At 41.4% G+C, this 21746-nt stretch overlaps 1 protein-coding gene across 8 annotated transcripts in view; it reads right to left on the minus strand.

Annotated features, from left to right (window-relative positions):
- Positions 1-21128, minus strand: part of IKZF1 (IKAROS family zinc finger 1) — a 147529-nt gene extending 126401 nt beyond the window's left edge. For 2 of the 8 annotated variants that reach the window (XM_044293519.1, XM_044293516.1), the window contains exon 1: positions 20716-21128. In XM_044293519.1, coding sequence (XP_044149454.1) covers positions 20716-20857 — 142 coding nt within the window. In that variant the 5' untranslated portion in view covers positions 20858-21128. The remainder of the gene's footprint in view (positions 1-20715) is intronic. The other 6 variants (XM_044293517.1, XM_044293518.1, XM_044293515.1 and 3 more) reach the window with 5 other exon arrangements.
- Positions 21129-21746: the final 618 nt, after the last annotated feature.

Raw genomic sequence — 21746 nt, forward strand, 5'->3', positions numbered from 1 at the left:
AAATCTGACCAGTGTCACTTGTGTGAATAACTTTAAAACGCTTTTACTTAGGCTACTTTCACACTAGCGTTCGGGTGTCCACTTGTGAGCTCCGTTTGAAGGGGCTCACAAGCGGCCCCGAACGCATCCGCCCAGCCCTAATGCATTCTGAGTGGACGCGGATCCGTTCAGAATGCATCAATTTGGCAGCGTTCAGCCTCCGCTCCGCTCAGCAGGCGGACACCTGAACGCTGCTTGCAGCGTTCGGATGTCCGCCTGGCCGTGCGCAGGCGTGCGTAGATACGTAAAAAACATACGGACGTCTGAATGGAGCCTTACAGGGGGGTGATCAATGACAGGGGGGTGATCAATGACAGGGGGGTGATCAGGGAGTCTATATGGGGTGATCAGGGGTTCATAAGGGGTTAATGAGTGACAGGGGGGGGTGTAGTGTAGTGTAGTGGTGTTTTGTGGTACTTTACTGAGCTACCTGTGTCCTCTGGTGGTCGATCCAAACAAAAGGGACCACCAGAGGACCAGGTAGCAGGTATATTAGACGCTGTTATCAAAACAGCGTCTAAAATACCTGTTAGGGGTTAAAAACATCTCCAGCCTGCCAGCGAACGATCGCCGCTGGCAGGCTGGAGAGCCTGTCTCTTACCTTCCGTTCCTGTGAACGCGCGCGCCTGTGTGCGCGCGTTCACAGGAAGTCACGGCTCTCGCGAGATGACGCGTATATGCGTCACTCTGCGCAGAGCTGCCGCCTCTGGACCGCGGATCTGCGTTAGGCGGTCCGGAGGCGGTTAAAGACCAATTTAGGTCTGAAGTCACTTTGTGAGGCTTACATAATAGAAACCACCCAAAAATGACCCCATTTTGGAAACTACACCCCTCAAGGTATTCAAAACTGATTTTACAAACTTTTTTTAACCCTTTAGGTGTTCCAAAAGTTATTGGCAAATAGATATGAAATTTCAGAATTTAAATTTTTTGTCAAATTTTCCATTTTAATCTATTTTTTACAGTAACAAATCAAGTGTTAACAGCCAAACAAAACCGAATATTTATTGCCCTGATTCTGTAGTTTATAGAAACACCCCATATGTGGTCATAAGCTACTATACGGGCACACGACAGGGCGCAGAAGGAAAGGAACACCATATGATTTCTGGAAGGCAGATTTTTGCTGGACTGGTTTATTTACACCATGTCCCATTTGAAGCCCCCCTGATGCACCCCTAGAGTAGAAACTCCCCAAAAAGTGACCCCATTTTGGAAACTACAGGATAAGGTGGCAGTTTAGTAGGGGCCTTTTTTAGGGTACATATGATTTTTGGTTGCTCTATATTACATTTTTGTGAGGCAAGGTTACAAAGAAATGAAATTCTGAAATTTCATCTCCATTTGCCAATAACTCTTGTGGAACACCTAAAGGGTTTAAAAGTTTGTAAAAATCAGTTTTGAATACCTTGAGGGATGTCGTTTCTTTGATGGGGTAACTTTTATGGAGTTTCTACTCTAGGGGTGAATCAGGGGGGCTTCAAATGGGACATGGTGTCAAAAAATCAGTCCAGTAAAAACTGCGTTCCAAAAACCATATGGCGCTCCTTTCCTTGTGCACTCTGCCGTTTGGCCATACAGAATTATACGACCACATATGGGGTGTTTTTGAAAACTACAGAATCAGGGCAATAAATGTAGAGTTCTGTTTGACTGTTAACCCTTGCTTTATTAATGGGAAAAATTGATTAAAATGGAAAATCTGGCAAAAAATTGCTGTTTTGGCACTGTTTTTTTGGGGGGGGGGGGGGACTGTGTTCATTTAAGGGGTTAGGTCATGTGTTATTTTTATAGAGCAGATTCTTACAGATGCAGCAATACCTAATATGTCTACTTTTTAACATTTATTTAGGTTTTACACTATAATATCCTTTTTTTTTTTAAAAGAAAAACATTTTAGTATCTCCATAGAGAGTCAGTTTTTTTTTTTTTTTTAGCCTATTGTCTTAAGTAGGGGCTCATTATTTGCGGGATAAGAGGACGGTTTTATTGGCACTACTTTGGGGTGCATATGACTTTTTGATTGCTTGCTATTACACTTTTTGTGACAAAAAAAGCAATTTTATTTGTCACCTTACATCACTAAAAGTGTAATAGCAAGCGATCAAAAAGTCATTACCACCCCAAAATATTGCCAATAAAACCGTCCTCTCATCCCGCAAAAAAATTAGCCCCTACTTAAGACAATCGGCTAAAAATAAAAAATAAACTGACTCTTAGACTATGGAGATACAAAAATATTTTTTTTTGTTTAAAAAAGGATATTATAGTGTAAAACCTAAATAAATGTTAAAAAGTAGACATATTAGGTATTGCTGCATCTGTAAGAATCTGCTCTATAAAAATAACACATGACCTAACCCCTCAGATGAACAAGCCATTTTTTACACCGTTTTTATTTTATTTTTTTGACTGTGTTCATCTGAGTGGTTAGGTATGGAGAGCCATAGTTTTTTTATTAATTTTTTTCTGGACGATTGTCTGTGGCCGAATAGAATTAAAATTGGGGGGAATTATAAATGTAGTACTCCATGGAAGTTTAATACTCCCTGAAGCAACTAATAATGCAGAGGCCCGGATGATCAGGGCACTTGTCACACTGAGTGGTGGTGTCCTTCCGTATCCCCCTCCGGTGACACACTCTGCACTTTTTTGGGGACCGTCCCTTCTTTCCAGTATCGGGGACCACACCTGGAAAGTGTTGCGCTCTGCTCTTTCCCAGTCAGAAAAGATCAGGGCCTTGAGGACTGCATCATAGAACTGCAGGAATTTCCCTGTGTTGCCAGCGCTCCGGGACAGCACAAAAGAGTTGTACAAGACAACCTGTACCAAGCAACTTTTTTGTACCATGCCCGGGTTTTGCGCATGGCATTATATGGCTTGAGGACTTGATCAGAGAGATCAATTCCGCCCATATACCGATTGTAGTCCACAATACAATCAGGCTTGAGGACCGTTGCCGCTGTACCTCGCACAGGGACAGGGGTGATGCCGTTACCGTGAATTGTGGACAATCCAAGGACATCCCTCTTGTCCTTATATCTGACCAGCAACAGGTTTCCACTGGTAAGGGCACAGGTCTCACCCCTGGGGATAGGTACCTGGAGGGGGTGGGTAGGGAGGCCACGTTGATTTTTCCGCACGCTTCGACAAGCGGACGTGAATCTGGTGGTGAGGGACTGGAACAAGGGGATACAAGTATAAAAGTTATCCACGTACAGGTGGTAAACCTTATCTAGCAGTGGGTGCATAAGGTCCCACACAAGTTTCCCGTTAATACCCAGAGTGAGGAGACATTCTGGGGGTTGAATACAGGAAACTCGCCACTCGTACACACAAAACTTGTAAGTGTACCCAGAGGTACTCTCACAAAGTTTGTACAGCTTCACGCCATACCTCGCCCGCTTAGAGGGAACATACTGGTGGAAAATGAGTCTCCCCTTGAAAGCAATGAGAGACTCATCAACAGTGACCTCCCTTCCAGGTACATAGGCCTCGCAAAATTTGCTGCATTATCTGCATAATGCAGGCATTTACGGATGGCCTCAAAACAGGAACCTGTCATGGCCATACAGTAGAGTGGGGTCTGGTAGAGGACGTCCCCACTCCAGTAATGCCTAAAACTGTTTTTTTTTACTAGGCCCATGTGCAGCACGAGGCCCCAAAACGTCCTCATCTCGGCTGCACTGACCGGAGTCCACCCACCGGATCCTAGCCAAAAAGGAGCCCGGGTGTTGAGCAATGAACTGTTGGGCGAACAAGTTTGTTTGCTCCACCATCAGATTCACAAAGTGGTCACTGAAAAAAAAAACTAAAATTGTCATATTCAGTGAAGCCCAATGTGGGAAACTGGATTCCTGGTTGGCCAACAAAATCAGGAATCACGGGCTCAAAATCCTCTGGGGTACACCATGCAAGTTCACTGGTAGGGGGCTCAGGTGGACTTTTCTGGTGTGCTAGAAAACTAGTACGAGCCCCAGAGCTGCTCATACTAGTGTGGGCCACAGGGTCCCTGGCATGGGGGTCCCCTTGCTCCGCTTGGCTCATCATCAGCCTTGGGGGCTCATTATCATCACCAGATGATGAGGAGGACGTGGATGACAAGAGGAAAGTGGGGTCGTCCTCATCCTTACTGGGGCTCTCGGAGTCGGAGGCAAGCACGGTGTATGCCTCCTCGGCCGAGAATGTCTGGCGGGCCATAGGGGAGTGTGTGTGCGCGTGTGTGGAAAACGTTATTTAGTGTGCGTGTGGGCACGGGTGTTCGCGAACTTACCTAACAGAAAAAAAAAAAAAGAAAGCCCATAAAAATGGGAAAAAAATAAAAGATTCAAACTTGCTGATCAGTGGTCCGAAGCAGATCAGCTGTGGGATGGGCGATGCGCTAACAGTGGCCGGACGCTAAGAGTGCCAGCCACAGTCAGCGCACGCACACAAAACAAATGTGCGTGGAGGGGGTGGGGGGGGGCAGGGGGGCAAGCTATAGCACCCCTGGGGGGTCTAGGATCACACAGCTGAGTGTGCTGTGGACCCCAGACACCCGATCAGGGTAATGCAAAAATAAAACTTTTCTTCCCCTAAACTTTCCCTGAGTATCCCTGCCTAATCTAAGCTCTCCCTAACCTGTCCCTAGGTACCTTTTTAGTGCCAGATGGCACTATGGTGGCTCAGTGGGGGTGCTGGGCTCAGGAGCTGGACGACGGGCTGCTCTCTCTCTCACTCCAGGAAGCAGTGTGGAGGAGGAGAGCAGAGCTGGGGGAAGTTAACCCCCGCCACCTGTCCAGCCAATTGGAAGCGATCCTGAGAGGTGATGTCACCATCACCTCTCAGGATCTAAGGATGGTGATTGCTGGTGTAGTTTTCATTTCAGTGTTAGGATACAGTTTTTTTCTCTGATGATATATTATTTGCTCATTGACCAGCTACGGTATAACCATGAAAAATGTCCACAAAGTTGCACAAAGCAAAACATTTGGAGAAAAATAGCAGTGCTCCAGACTAAAAAAAATACCTAGTAGCCATTGGCTCCTGAACTGAAAAATTTAGGAGCCAAATCAAATTTTTAGTCGCCAAATCGAAACAGAATCAAAATTTGGGTATCGTGACAACGGTTGTTTTGATACCAAAATTTTAATTTGCTTTCAACACCAAAAAAAGCCGCATGCATTTCACATTTTATGAAACGTTCGGCCAATAATAGAACAGTCCTATCCTATTTTTGGGGTGACAAGGTTACTAAAAAATGGCAAATGCTCACCGCATAGGAGATATTTTTTTAATAATTTAATCGTTTGGACAGCGCTATTTAATATGTTTATTTATTTATTGTTTATATATTTTATATGTAAAATTGGGAAAGGGGGTATTTAAACGTAATATTTTAGGGTACTTTCACACTAGGTTTTTTCTTTTCTGGCATAGAGTTCCGTCATAGGGGCTCTATACCAGAAAAGAACTGATCAGGTATATCCCCATGCATTCTGAATGGAGAGCGATCCGTTCAGGATGCATCAGGATGTCTTCAGTTCAATCATTTTGACTGATCAGGCAAAAGATAAAACCGCAGCATGCTACAGTTTTATCTCCGGCGAAAAAAACAGAAGATTTGCCTGAAAGCCATAGGAATGTATTAGTGCCAGATACGGCATTCAAAATACCGGAATGCACCCGCACTAAATCCGGACCCATTCACTTCTATGGGGCTGTGCACATGAGCGGTGATTTTCACGCATCACTTGTGCGTTACGTGAAAATCGCAACATGCTCTATGTTGTGAGTTTTTCACACAACGCAGGCCCCATAGAAGTTAATATAATAAACATTGGTGGCGCAGTGCGCCCCCCTCAATATAATAAACATTAGTGGCGAAGTGGGCGGTGCCAATGAGGGTTAAAAAATAAAAAAAGAATTAACTCACCTCCAATTGATCGTCTCCTGTTCTTTCTTTAGGACCTGTCAAAGGACCTGTGGTGACATCACTGTGCTCATCACATGATCCATCACTATGGTAATGGACCATGTGATGAGCTCAGTGACATCACCACAGGTCCTGAAGAAAGAACAGGAGACCAGCAGCTACGCGATCAATTGGAGGAGGTGAGTTCATTTTTTTAATTTTTTTAACCCTCACTGGCACTTCCCACTGTGCCACCAATGTTTCTTATACTGGGGGGGCGCACTGTGCCACCAATGTTTCTTATACTGGGGGGGGGGCGCACTGTGCCACCAACGTTTCTTATACTGGGGGGGGGCGCACTGTGCCACCAATGTTTATTATACTGGGGGGTGGGGGGGGGGGGGCGCACTGCGCCACCAATGAAAATAACTGACCTGTTAATACAAATACAAGAGGAGGGTGCCTGAATCAAATAGCCGGCACCCGACCTCTGACAGGGAGCTGCGATCAGCGGCAGTTAACCCCTCAGGTACCGCACCTGAAGGGTTAACTCAACTGCCGCTGATCGCAGCTCCCTGTCAGAGGTTGGGTGCCGGCTATTTGATTCCGGCACCCTCCTCCTGTATTTGTATTAACAGGTCAGTTATCTTCATTGGTGGCGCAGTGCGCCCCCCCCATACCCCAGTATAATAAACATTGGTGGCACAGTGCGCCCCCCCAGTATAATTTTATTTATTTATTTTTTAACCCCTCCAGCCCTATTGTACTATGCATTCTGTATTAAGAATGCTATTATTTTCTTTTATAATCATGTTATAAGGGAAAATAATAAAATCTACACAACACCTAATCCAAACCCGAACTTCTGTGAAGAAGTCCGGGTTCGGGTTTGGGTACCAAACATGCCGATTTTTCTCACGCGCGTGCAAAACGTGTTACAATGTTTTGCACTTGCGCGGAAAACGCACCCGCATCTTATCAGGGCCAAAAACATGACGTCCGTGTAAAAGAGGCCTTAGACCTAGATTTTATCACCAGGGGACAAGTTGAAGCTTGGCTCTGGGTCATGGGACAACCCCTTTAACATAGGCAAAGTATCACAACTTGACTTCACCTGCTTCCCGATGATAAATAAGGCAACAAACCAACATACACAACAGGAACACCCACAGCTGGATTTCTTAAAATGAGTAAAAAATAACTTTAGCCTGTCCCAGACTACTGATAAATGTGTCTTACAGGTAAAAGGACAGAAACTTCACAATTTACTACAAAACAAAGACAAAACCAGAATGATAGATAAGGTTCTTACAAATAAGCATGCAGCTATTTTGGGTCTTGAGGACCCAATTTGTTGGTTTTTCATCGCTGCTCATGGTGTCATATAACCCAATTATAACCTATCCTTTTTGTCATTAATTAATAGATTAGTCTCATCTTGAAGAAATATTAAAGTTTATTAGTGGAATATAATTGGCCACATTGTGCCTAATGTTACCTGTACTTATTACATTAAAGGGAACCTGTCACCTGGAAAAGACAATTTACACTAATCACAGAACCTTAAAGTATCTCTCATAGTGTGCCCAAAGATGTATTCATATCTTCTTTCTGCATTATGCTGTCTCATAAAATCGACTTATAAAACTGTGTTTGGCACCTTTTTGAAGTCGTGCTGAAGTCACGCGGGCAGCGGCCTCCTTGACTCAACCGTCGGATAAGCCCGCCCCTATGCCGCTCCTCCGCATATTGATGGACATTTTTCCCTCTAGCCGTGACCACGCTCTTCTCGCGCATGCGCCGTGCGTGTCCTGCCGCAGCGCGATCCCGGCTACGGTTCCCTCCCTCCCTGGCATCTGCATGTTCACTGCGCCTGCGCTGCAGTGCAAGCAGACAGTGATCAGGCTCACGCCGCAGAGGAGAAGCGATGGGCGCGAGCGCGCTGTATAGGAACGGCACAGGTGCAGTGAACATGCAGATGCCAGGGAGGGAGCCGTAGCCGGGACCGCGCTGCGGCAGGACGCGCACGGCGCATGAGCGAGAAGAGCGTGGTCACAGCTACAGGGAAAAATGTCCATCAATATGCGGAGGAGCGGCATAGGGGCGGGCTTATCCGACGGTTGAGTCAAGGAGGCCGCTGCCCGCGTGACTTCAGCACGACTTCAAAAAGGTGCCAAACACAGTTTTATAAGTCGATTTTATGAGACAGCACAATGCAGAAAGAAGATATGAATACATCATTGGGCACACTATGAGAGATACTTTAAGGTACTGTGATTAATGCAAATTGTCTTTTCCAGGTGACAGGTTCCCTTTAAAACTCCATTGTTAAAATCATAAACCATTAACATATATGAATAACCAACAACAATTAGTCCGCCCACAAGGGCGACTTTACCCCATACTCAACACCGTTACATTTATAGGGATAAAAAAGAAGATGGGGGCATTAGGAGTGGGTTTCTTCACTGCCACTTACGTCAGTGCGCAGTAACGTTCTTTTCTCTTATTTTATAGGTACCTTCTCATGATCGTCTGTTGCTGTATCCTCCAATCAAGTTTCTCCAGTGGTTTCTTATGCCAGTACCATCCCCATCTGAATCCAGGTGAGTAATAAAATAACTGTAATACTTGCACATGTAAATAGTGTGTTCATGACACCATGTCCCCCCTATTTGTATCCACAAATATGGATTAGTCAGAGTCATAACATTATAATTTTTGTAGATTTTTTTTGCTGTATTAAGGCTTGTTTTTGTGGGATGGTTTATATCTTTCATTGTCATAATTTGTGGATACATTATAAAGAAAAAAAAAACTCAATGTCAGTTTAATTACTGTGATGCCAAATGTATATTTTTTATGTTTTACTATTTTTACAATGAAAACACTTGCTTAAAAAATCATTTGTTTTTGTGTTGTCATATTATGAGACTCATACAATTTTTATTTCCCCATTAACCGATAGGTCATCATTTATAACCTAGAAAACCCCTTTAAGGTCCCCAGCTGCCATTGAAAGCCATGGGCACATTGCTGTTAGGTCGAAATAACCCCTCTGTCTATCTGACTGCTGACGTGTTAAGTGGCTGGGAGAGGCGTTATCTGCGATCCCATCCACTGCAGTAGACTGTCAGCTGTGATATATAGCTGCGGATGGTGTAGGAACAGCTCTTGTGCCCTCACCAACCCTGTGCTGTACATTTAGGGTCTTCTGCACTAACTGCCTAGTGACAGAGCTCTAAATGTACTTCATAGGTTGCCAAAGGGATAAAGAGGTTGAGCAAATGTAGCAATACACTACGTGCAGAATTATTAGGCAAATGAGTATTTTGACCACATCATCCTCTTTATGCATGTTGTCTTACTCCAAGCTGTATAGGCTCGAAAGCCTACTACCAATTAAGCATATTAGGTGATGTGCATCTCTGTAATGAGAAGGGGTGTGGTCTAATGACATCAACACCCTATATCAGGTGTGCATAATTATTAGGCAACTTCCTTTCCTTTGGCAAAATGGGTCAAAAGAAGGACTTGACAGGCTCAGAAAAGTCAAAAATAGTCAGATATCTTGCACAGGGATGCAGCACTCTTAAAATTGCAAAGCTTCTGAAGCGTGATCATCGAACAATCAAGCGTTTCATTCAAAATAGTCAACAGGGTCGCAAGAAGCGTGTGGAAAAACCAAGGCGCAAAATAACTGCCCATGAACTGAGAAAAGTCAAGCGTGCAGCTGCCAAGATGCCACTTGCCACCAGTTTGGCCATATTTCAGAGCTGCAACATCACTGGAGTGCCCAAAAGCACAAGGTGTGCAATACTCAAAGACATGGCCAAGGTAAGAAAGGCTGAAAGACGACCACCACTGAACAAGACACACAAGCTGAAACGTCAAGACTGGGCCAAGAAATATCTCAAGACTGATTTTTCTAAGGTTTTATGGACTGATGAAATGAGAGTGAGTCTTGATGGGCCAGATGGCTGGATTGGTAAAGGGCAGAGAGCTCCAGTCCGACTCAGACGCCAGCAAGGTGGAGGTGGAGTACTGGTTTGGGCTGGTATCATCAAAGATGAGCTTGTGGGGCCTTTTTGGGTTGAGGATGGAGTCAAGCTCAACTCCCAGTCCTACTGCCAGTTTCTGGAAGACACCTTCTTCAAGCAGTGGTACAGGAAGAAGTCTGCAAGGTAAGAAAAACATGATTTTCATGCAGGACAATGCTCCATCACACGCGTCCAAGTACTCCACAACGTGGCTGGCAAGAAAGGGTATAAAAGAAGAAAATCTAATGACATGGCCTCCTTGTTCACCTGATCTGAACCCCATTGAGAACCTGTGGTCCATCATCAAATGTGAGATTTACAAGGAGGGAAAACAGTACACCTCTCTGAACAGTGTCTGGGAGGCTGTGGTTGCTGCTGCACGCAATGTTGATGGTGAACAGATCAAAACACTGACAGAATCCATGGATGGCAGGCTTTTGAGTGTCCTTGCAAAGAAAGGTGGCTATATTGGTCACTGATTTGTTTTTGTTTTGTTTTTGAATGTCAGAAATGTATATTTGTGAATGTTGAGATGTTATATTGGTTTCACTGGTAAAAATAAATAATTGAAATGGGTATATATTTGTTTTTTGTTAAGTTGCCTAATAATTATGTACAGTAATAGTCACCTGCACACACAGATATCCCCCTAAAATAGCTAAAACTAAAAACAAACTAAAAACTACTTCCAAAAATATTCAGCTTTGATATTAATGAGTTTTTTGGGTTCATTGAGAACATGGTTGTTGTTCAATAATAAAATTAATCCTCAAAAATACAACTTGCCTAATAATTCTGCACTCCCTGTATACTGTATGGAGGCTGCTGAATTGAAAGCCTGCTCATGTAAGGTGCTGGGGGCAGTCAGTTATGTCTCACATTGAGAAGTCCTGAGTATTGTGAATATAAACTAATAGCCAAAGGCCTCTTTCACACGGTCAGTATTTGGCCAGTATTTTTGTACTAGGAATGGGTCCAAAACAGAAGAGGCACAAATATTTCTATTATACCTTTTCTCTGTAGGTTCCACTTCTGGTTTTGGCTTACAAATACTGACCAAACACTGATGCAAAATACTGACCATATAATGGCCATGTGAAACGGGCCTAAATACGTTTTCTGCTGTTATTACCGAACAGTTTGCTTCTCAGCCCAAATATTTTCCAGTTGTTTGGTAACAGAAGTCAATGAGTGGGAGAAGCAGCAGAGACCCTCTGTTTCATTAAGAATTTTTTATGGAAGGGGCATCAAGAGGGGCATCAAGGAAAATTGTTCTCCCCTTTTATGGCTCTTTCAAGTGAGTTCTCCATCTGAATGCAATGCATGTAGCAAACGTATAGCATCCGGACTGAATCCTGACCCATCATTTCACATGAGCGTCGTTTTTCATGCATCATCTGTGTGTTCAGGAAAAATGACATCATGTTCTATATTGTGCGTTGGACCTTCTGTGAAAAACAGAAGGCATCTGGATGCAATGCGTTTATCACTGATGGTTGCTTAAGAGATGTTGAGTGAGTTCTTCACAAGTTATAAAAACGCATAAAAAACTGATTGCATCTGCACAGAGAAAAACACGGAATCACTAAACACCATCGTATACAAGACTGATTGAACTTGCTTGCAAAACAATCAATTTTTCCGGAACAGATCCTGACACAATCCGTACCACTCGTGTGAAAGAGGTCTTAAGCCTCTTTCACATAAGCGAGTTTTCCATCCGGGTGAAATGCGTGAAGCAAACACAGCATCCAGACTGACCGTTTTCCACACATGATCTCTGCATTCGGGATAAATCGCAGCCTGTTCTATATTGTGTGCTTTTCACGCAGCTCATGCTCCATAGAAGTGAGTGGGGCTTGTGAAAAGTGGAAGATACTCGGATGCAATGCATTTTTGACTGTTGGTTACTAGATGTAGATTGTTATTCTTCAGTTTTACTTCACTTGCATGAAAAACGCATACAGTCCAGATACAATTCAGATGGGAAAAATGCGCACACTGAACTCAATTGTAAAACCATCGGTTTTTGCCCAAACACAATCTATATGTGAAAAGGGCCTTAAAGTTCTTTAATTATTTCTTTAACGTTCCACTTCACACCTAGCAGTAACATAAACAGGAAAACACCATTTCCTGTTCTCATTTGCCTCCTCGCCTTTTTATCCTCTGTGCTGTGTTGCAAAAGGATCTGAAAACTTAAACTTAAACTGAAACTTTAAAGATTAAAATTCTAGTAATAATGTATAACTATGTGTATCTAATTCAATTCAGAAATCTCAAAATCAAAAAATATGTGATTTTATTGTTTTATCAGTAGATCAATCAATAAAACTTTAAGGGGAACTCAATATTCATAGAAAACATTTTGTAGAATGTTTGGCTGGTTTTTTTTTTGTCTTCATTTTGGCAGTACTATGCCTTTAAAAATGAAGTACAAAATATTTCCCTTCTATAGGAGTCATCAGAAATGATAAGATCTCCTGTATAGCTGTGTGATGTGTAATGTGATGCTCTCACTGAGTCACTAGCCCCTTCCCTCTCTGGTTGCAGTGATGTGCCTGACTAAAAAGTTGAAGGGGTTTTCTGGTACTTAGATATTGATGGACTAGCATCAGATTAGATCATCAATATCAGATCAGTGGGGATCCAACACTCTGCTGAATCAGAAATCCATCAGCACCGAAAACTAGTGGACGGAGCCAGAAATACAAGGGTCTATCCACTGTGTAGTGGTTGTGTTCATGTTCTGCAGTAAATGGAACCTGAGCTGCAGTATGGCGGCGCTAGAAAGCAAAAAACAACGGACGGAGCCTTCCATCCACTGTATAGTCTCCAACGCCAATGGCTGCCTAAAACAGATGATCGTTGGGGGTGTCAGACCCCACTCATCTAATATTGATTGATGACTGATCCTAAGGATAGGCCATCACTATCCAAGTCCTGGAAAACCGAGAGACTGTTTGCCGTGCTAAAAGTCCAAACAAAGAGAAAGTTTAAGACCCAGGACAGGAAGCAGAATACATCATATGACTTTCAACCACCCAAAAATTACATTGAAAATTCACATATAAGTTGTTAATAAAATAAAATTTGATGACAGCATTATCCCTTTAACCCCTTAGTGACCAACCTGTTTTGGACCTTAGTGACAGCAATTTATTTTTTCATCTCCACATTACAATTGCTAAAAAAAAAACTTTTTTTTCTGTGGATTTAGCTTTATTTTATTTTTTTGCAGGACAAGTAATAGTTTTGAAAGGCACCATTTTGGGGAACACATAACTTACTGATTAACTTACTTATTAACTCTTTTTGAGGGCGATGGGAAAAAATAGCAAGACTGCCAGTGAGTTTTTACATTTTAAATTTGAAATAACATTATAACTTTATTCTCTGGTTGAGTATAATTACATTGATACCAAAGACATATAGGGGGTCATTTATGAAACAGAAATACGCCTAGATTAGGGGTATTTCTGGTGCATATTGTGGACCAAATCTGCAACTTCTCCCCGCTCACACCAATCATCATTTTCTACGCCAAAACGCCAGTCTTAATTAATTAACCTTAATTTTTCTTTTAAGTTTTACTTGAAAGAGAGATTTTTCTCCTTTTTCACTGATGGTTGTATGTAAACCTTCAGGTATTTTTTCATGCACGTGAAAAACACATCAAAACAGATTGCACCCATGCGGAAAAAAACTGAACAAGAGAACGCAATCACAGACAAAACTGACTGAACATGCTTGCAAAATGGTGCGAGTTTCACTGAACGCACCCTGAACGCATCTGGGGCCAATTCATATTGTTCGTGTGAAAGAGGCCTTATACAATGGCCAATCCTTAGTAAAGGTCATCAATTTCAGATCAGTGGGGTTCGGCACCTGATATCCCCACCGATAAACTGTTTTCGGCAGCTGCTGAAAACAAACAGTGGATGGAGCCAGTGTACTGCAGTTCAGCTCCTATTAAGTGAATCAGCTAATCAGTGGGAGTGCAAGTTGTTGGACCCCCACCACCACCAATCTGATACTGATATGAGGGAAGTCTTGTAAAGGGGTTCTCTGGGAATTTAGGAAATGAAAATACTTAATTACTTTATTTTAAATATATTCCCATATACCTTTCATTAGTTATAATTGCTCATTTTCTTTTAGGAGCAATCATTAGGAGAAAAAAAATGGCCGCCATCCTATTAATACAAACAAAACCTGTCCTAATCATACAGGAGGACAAGTTACTTCCAAGCACTGAAGTATAGAGCTGCCCCATCCTCAGTTTAATATAATCTTCAGCTGAATCTCTGCAGGAATGGAGTTCATGAAGAGACATGAAGTACAGAGACGACAAACAAGACAGACTGTGGTAATGAAGAATGCATACAAGTGCAGCTGCTTCTTATCCACATCACCCCACCCTCCTCTCTGTACTTCATGCCTCCTCATGAACTCCATTTCTACAGAGATTTAGCTGAAGATCATATTAAACTGTATTCAGGATCATAGAAGAAGATGAGGCAGCTCTTTGGCTCACTGCTCTGAAGTAGCATGTCCTCCTGTGTGATTAGGACAGGTTTTCTGTGCACTAATAGGACGTTGGCCATATTTTTTCTCCTGATGATTGCTCCCTAGACAAAACAAGCCATTATAATTAAACCATCACTGACTGTATTGTTTGCTTTTTTATATGGCATGGTGTGTGTAGTAGTAGTGACAATGCAATTCAAATATTATAGTTATACAGAATTTAGCGTCCCTAACTTTTTGCAAGCTCAATTTAGGGAAGCTGTAATTTTATTTTAGCATTAGGATGTGCTAACATATTTACTTCAGTAAATTCTTCAACTAAATGTGCGTGGATTTTTACAAACCGCATTCCGATGTACAGAACAGTCACGACTGTCTGCAGCAAACTTGCCATGCTGAACCATATTCATGCATTCCATGGATTATGTTGAACAACATAATCCATGGAAATCATGGAAATATATTAATCTCTTAAGGATCAAGGACATTTTGGGGAAGACTTTTGGGTTTTTCCCTCCTTGCCTTCAAAGAGATATAACTTTTTATTACTCACACAGCCATATGAAGGATTTTTTATTTATTTTTTGCAGGACAGGTTGTACATCTTGGGGAGAGTTCACATCACGGTTATTTTTCTATTCTTCTGATCTGTCAGAAGAACCAAAAAAACAGAAAAATAACTGTGATGTGAACTCTCCCTTAATGAAGCCATTTAATGGTTTATATAGTACATTGAGGTACAATCATTTGTAAAAGTTGGATCAGTAAAAGTGGAGTACTAGTTCTTCCCTATATGTCTATATGGCTGTGTAATATACAAGGAAATATAACGGCTCGATATTATTGGGCCAGTGTTAAATGGCACCTCCGTCTGTACCTAGTTTGCAAATAAAATGCAACAGCATCCATCTGGACAGATACATTGTAGTTCATCCAAATCTCTTCCCAATTTCAATGGAGCAGATGTCCTAATCCTAAATATGACATAAATTTAGGCAGGGTGTCCAGACCTGCACCGGATTTATCACAGGGGCTCAGGCTGGGTGATAAATCTGGTGCAAAGATGGACATTTTTCTCAGACTCTCTACCAAATATTGGTTGGCTTATTTTGAGACAGGATTTGACACCAGAAGTGTGGCACAATGTGGGTACTAAATGCTGCATATTAGTGCGCCCCTTTAAGCCTCACCCCCTTGTTGGGCTAGGCGCAGATAATTTCTCTAATCATATATGCGCCAGACTGAATGTTTGGAGCAAGTTATACCAAAATCTGTGTGCACTCACTATGTAAATGTGGGCCAATAGGTTTTAATGTTATTTATTAAAACTAATTTGATATTTATTGTATATATGACCTATGAAGTCATATTAAAATGCTCGTCCAGGACCAGGAAAACCAGTCTTATGTATTACAGCTCATCCCCATTCAAGTGAATGTAACTGAACGTGGCATAATATATTTGGCACTTTAGACACATTTTTTATGTCTTATATCATTTAATGCCTGGCATATATTCACACAAATTTTTTACATCTTTTAACTCCTTTAGCCCGATACCCTTTTTTTTTAACTCTTTTTAAAACTATTAAGATAAGTGTAAAACCTTTATAAGACACATAGTTGTTTTGGCATTTTTTTCTGCTAAAAAAAATCATAACACCACTAGTGTTTTATTTGCATACTGCATGCGTTTTTATGGTATTTGGATGCCACTTTTATTTATCCTCTCAGGCATTTTTAACCTACAGATAAGGGCATGGTAAAGCGCCATTGTCTCAACATGCTGCAAGAAACCAAACTGAAAAACAAAACACTTGCAGCCCAAAAAAATAATGCATGTGTGTTCTGCATTTCATATTTCCCAGATAATTTTTGTATTTGTTTTGCAAAGAAAACACAGGTGCAAAAACCACAACTAAAAAAGTACTGAAAATTCAGTTAAAAACTAATAAGTGAATCTACTATTAAACAGCAACCTTTTTGGCACATTTGTGTTAGAAATTTGGCACTTATGTGTCCAAAGACCTTCAGAGTTCTAATGATGCCATGTTCTTCTTAGGTTATGACCACATGTTTAGGTTTTTTAAGCAGTTTTAAAAGCCAAAATCAGGAGTGGAGCATAAAACAAGATAAAGTATTAAGGACAGATACGACTTCTCTTTTTTGATTTCACTCCTGGTTTTGGCTCAGGAAACTGCATGCAGAAACCTGACCGTGTGGCCGTACCCTGTCCTTGCTCTACATTCCCTCAATTCAGGCACCTATTCCCAACGTCCAGAAGGAAGTTTTCATGTCTCATTTTTAGCACAGCTCCATACTACCAATTATCATCACAGTCTAAGGCCTCTTTCACACTACAGTATGTTGAATTCAGTGTTTTGCGTTCCGTTTTTCACGGATCCGTTGTTCCGTTTTTTGCTTCCGTTGTGGTTCCGTTTCCGTTCCGTTGTTCCGTTCCGTTTTTCCGTATGGCAAATACAGTATACAGTAATTTCATATAAAAAATTGGGCTGGGCATAACATTTTCAATAGATGGTTCCGCAAAAAACGGAACGGAAACGGAAGACATACGGATGCATTTCCGTATGTGTTCCGTTTTTTTTGCGGACCCATTGACTTGAATGGAGCCACGGACTGTGATTTGCAGCCAAATATAGGACATGTTCTATCTTTTCAACGGAACGGAAAAACGGAAATACGGAAACGGAATGCATACGGAACACATTCCGTTTTTTTGCGGAACCATTGAAATGAATGGTTCCGTATACGGACCGTATACGGAACGCAAAAAAACGGACCGTATACGGAACGCAAAAAACTGTAGTGTGAAAGAGGCCTAAGGGTACGGCCACGCGGTCAGGTTTCTACATGCAGTATTGGAAGCCAAAATCAGGAGTGGACCAAGAAAGGAGAGAAAGTATAGAGGACATATATATGACTTCTCCTCTTTTTTGAATTCACTACAGGTTTTGGCTTCCAAAACTGCATCAAGAAACCTGACCAAGTGGCCGTATCCTTACTATATAGTCTTACACAATTCTTCTAAGGTACAGCTTGACACCTGTAAAGAAGCCCACATAAATATATGTAATACATAAATAATAAAAGTAAACTAATGAAATAGCAATTCCATGTGAAGTTCAGAAAAATGAGCACTCTTGCTAAACTTTCCTAACTTTACAATAGAGTCAAGGTGCCCCGGTGGTAGATATGGAATCTGATATTTAGATGGGGCACCACACCCTCTGACGCATAATATCTATGATCTATTTTAGGCCTCATGCACACGACTGTATGTATTTTGCGTTCCACAAAAAAACAAATCCGCAAAAAATACAGATGACGTTCTTGTGCATTGCGTATTTTGCGGAACGGAACAGCTTGCCCCTAATAGAACAGTGCTATCCTTGTCCGTAATGCAGACAGTAATAGGACATGTTCTATTTTTTTGCGGAACGGGAATACAGACATAGGGAAACGGAATGCACACGGAGTAACTTCCATTTTTTTGCGGACCCATTGAAATGAATAGGTCCATATACGGTCCGCAAAAAAAGCAGAACAGACACGGAAAGAAAATATGAGTCCTTAACCTCCTGCAAATGTTAATATATTGAAATAGTCATAAATTAAAAACGTAATCATAAGGGGATGAAAGCTAAGTGTACATGGAAACTATGCTTCATTATATGGTTTCATATTGTAGGGTGGTACACTATGGAAATTTATGGTCAGTCTGACTTTGTATCTAGTAAATGTATAAGAAAAAAAAAAGTGAGACATTTCACTTCATACGCTGTTCTAAAGAGACAGAAAATGAGAGGTTGCAATGATGAATCCTAAGTAGGTGAATATTTGAGCATACCCTTCAGTGACCTGCTCCCTGACAGACGACCATCTGCAAACACAGAGACCATAACTTTACTCATCAAGGTCTAATAGGTCCACAATATTCACTGTTCCTGGGTTTAGCCGTAAAGACAGCGATGCTCCTATATACGACCAGTAGCACAGTTTGTTTCTGTAGTTCATTTCAATGCACTTTCTTATCTGTCCAGCGTCGTTTCACAACTTCCTTAAACCACCCTGTTCCCCATTTCTCTATTTGTCATGATATTATTTTGTTGTGCTTTGCATACAGTATATTACTTATCCTGGTAGATTGGGTTTACACACATATTGCTCTAGTATAGCTGCAAATAAATGTATGCAAGTAAATATGTTATTTTTAAGATTTTCCTGGTAGAATATATCGGAACTGGCATCCCCACTTGTTAATAACTCCTAAGAAAAGAACGCTTTTTCAGCCAAAAAGTCACCTTTTCTTATCATTTCCCATTTATACGTACATGTGAAGATAATGTGAGAAATGATAAAGATATTGAAATCATCAGATCACAACTTTCTTAAGACAACCCTACAAGTTACTGTACGCGTACAATGTAAGAAAATAATTTATGGGAAGGATAACAACATGCAAATCAAAATGATAAAGCAACTGAAATTTATCTACACGCTCATCAAATTACCTTCAGGATTGTAAACTACAAACTTGTAAGAAGTAGTAATGTCTGCTCCAAATAGCATTTGCTGTTTGTTTTGTCAGCAGGTGAAATAACGCATGTAGAAGAGTGTCAAATAATCACTTTAAGATTAATTGACCTAATTATGTGTATAAGCAAATGACATGCGGAGAGGTCTATTTACAGAGGAACACTAGGAACGATCTGGGAATGACAGTGAATGCTAACGCTCATCTTATCGGATTCAGGACAGGTTAGATTAGTGCACAACATGGACATTATCTGAAAATGTCAATGAAATTACTGAAAAACAGGACAAACTAACTGGAATAAAGTTAGGAATGTGAAAAACCAGAGTGCAAAAAAACTCTGTATATAAGACACATACATAATCGTGTACAGTGCTCGTGTATATCAGCACGTGTGCACACTAGTGTAAACCATATTTGTCTTTTATATATATATATATATATATATATATAGTAGTGTTGAGCGCGAATATTCGAATCGGGAATTTTAATCGCGAATATCGGCACTTTGAGAATTTACGAATATTTAGAATATAGTGCTATATATTCGTATTCGCGAATAGTGTACAATATTCTAATCACGAATTTAGCGCAAATATATTGCATTGCCGATTTTTCCAATCAAGTAAACAATGACTGGAGATCATGAATTCTTGAAATTGCAAATTTATGGCGAATATTCGGCCAAAAATTCACAAAATATTGCGAATTCGAATATTGTCTATGCCGTTCATCACTAATAAATAGTTATACATACAATATATACTTCTACCAAACTTTTAAAAACCACCAAGTTCAGAACTAGGAAAAAGGTGGCACCAAAGCCCCTCCAACTTGTAGATATAAAAACTAATGTGAAATTATTCTTTGTGTGTACAGTGCCAGTATATTTCTATAGACAGCTATATATCGCTGTCTGCTTTTAGCACAAAAACTATTTTATATATATAGAAGCATTATGTGTGTGAATACAAGATGACTGCTAGGTAATTACATAGATACATATTGGATAGATAATTAAATGATTCGATTATTAGACAAAGAGCTAGCTAGATGATAGATAATTAATTGATGGATGGATGGATAGATGATAGTTAGAGAGCTAGATAGATAATTGATGGATGGATAGATAGATGATAGTTAGAGAGCTAGATAGATAATTGATGGATGGATGGATAGATAGATGATAGAGAGCTAGATAGATAATTAATTGATGGATGGATAGATAGATGATAGTTAGAGAGCTAGATAGATAATTGATGGATGGATGGATAGATAGATGATAGAGAGCTAGATAGATAATTGATGGATGGATGGATGGATAGATGATAGAGAGCTAGATAGATAATTAATTGATGGATGGATAGATGATAGATGGATAGATAAATAGACAGACAGATTAGAAAGTAGCAGTACACTAGGCAGTGTTGGTGTGCTGAGGGTATACAATTTGGGGACATTTTGCACTTGTGGAACTCCCTGCACATGCAGTAAAAGTTGTACAGGGCAGGATAAGCACTCGCTGCCTACAGCCCATGATGTACCAGTGCACCAGGCTGGGGGGCATCCATCCATCCATCCAGATACACTATAGCACATGTGGAGCAGACAGAAGCCCCAGTGAAGCGCAGGGCATCCCTCCTTGGCGCGGCGCGTTACCTGCTCTGCCGTGGGCTGGCTGTAGACAGCTCTCCCAGTCCCCTGCAGCTGCTCCATGTGCTGCTCTGAGAGGCGCCGCAGGATGAAGCTCAGGTCTCAGTCCCACCCCTCTCCACTCCACTTCCTCATTCCAGTGCAACATGACAGCAGCCTGGCATGTCCCGTACTGAGCTGCCCGTGCCCGCCACTTCCATTTAAAAGGCGACCTGACGGTGTCTTGTCAGCTGAGAACACACCTCCCCTGTGAGAGCGCCGGACACTGGTCCCCGGATGCTGCAGGTGCAGGTTACCTCAGACTGCAGTGCTCGCTGGCTGCTGCACACACTGGCGGACGGAGAGACCTGCTGCTGCAAGGTGGACTTTACATGCCCCACATTTGTCCAGCAATGTCTGGGGCCGAAATTCCCTTCCATTCATATGAATTGGGTTGTGTTGTGGCAAGCACATGGCTCCCTACAAAGAAATCTGCAGCATCTGAAATGACTGTTTTTGAGCAATATTCAAAATTTCTGTCATTGTCCCTTTTCAAGAGCCAAAACCTTTTCATTTTTCTCCCATTGTTGCCTCTGGGGGCTGTTCTTTGTGGGACAAGTTGTAGTTTTTAAGGACACCATTTTGGGGAACATATTTGTCATCAACTTTTATTAACCCTTTCTAGGAGGACTGAAAATAATAGCAATAGCCACAGGTCTTTTAAAATTCAGGCATAAATAAATGATAACTTTACTCTGTGGGGGCAGTACAATTACAGGGATGCCAACTATATATAAGGAGACATTTATCTTCCCCCGTTTGTCAGAAAACTGGCATCCCAAAGTTTGGCACCATGGTGTTATTGCATTTTTCAGTCCCAGATAAGCAAAACCACCAATTCTGGCTTTTTATTGCATTCTTCATGAGGCATAAATGATACCAAATATAAAAAATAAAAAAATAATACATTTTTCTTCATTTAGGGATTTTATTTACAGGGATTGTCCGGGCTTCACTTAGTGATTGTCTATCCTCATAATAGGCTATCACTAGCTGAT

This window comes from Bufo gargarizans, chromosome 5, assembly GCF_014858855.1.
Source record: "Bufo gargarizans isolate SCDJY-AF-19 chromosome 5, ASM1485885v1, whole genome shotgun sequence".
Taxonomy (NCBI): Eukaryota; Metazoa; Chordata; class Amphibia; order Anura; family Bufonidae; genus Bufo; species Bufo gargarizans.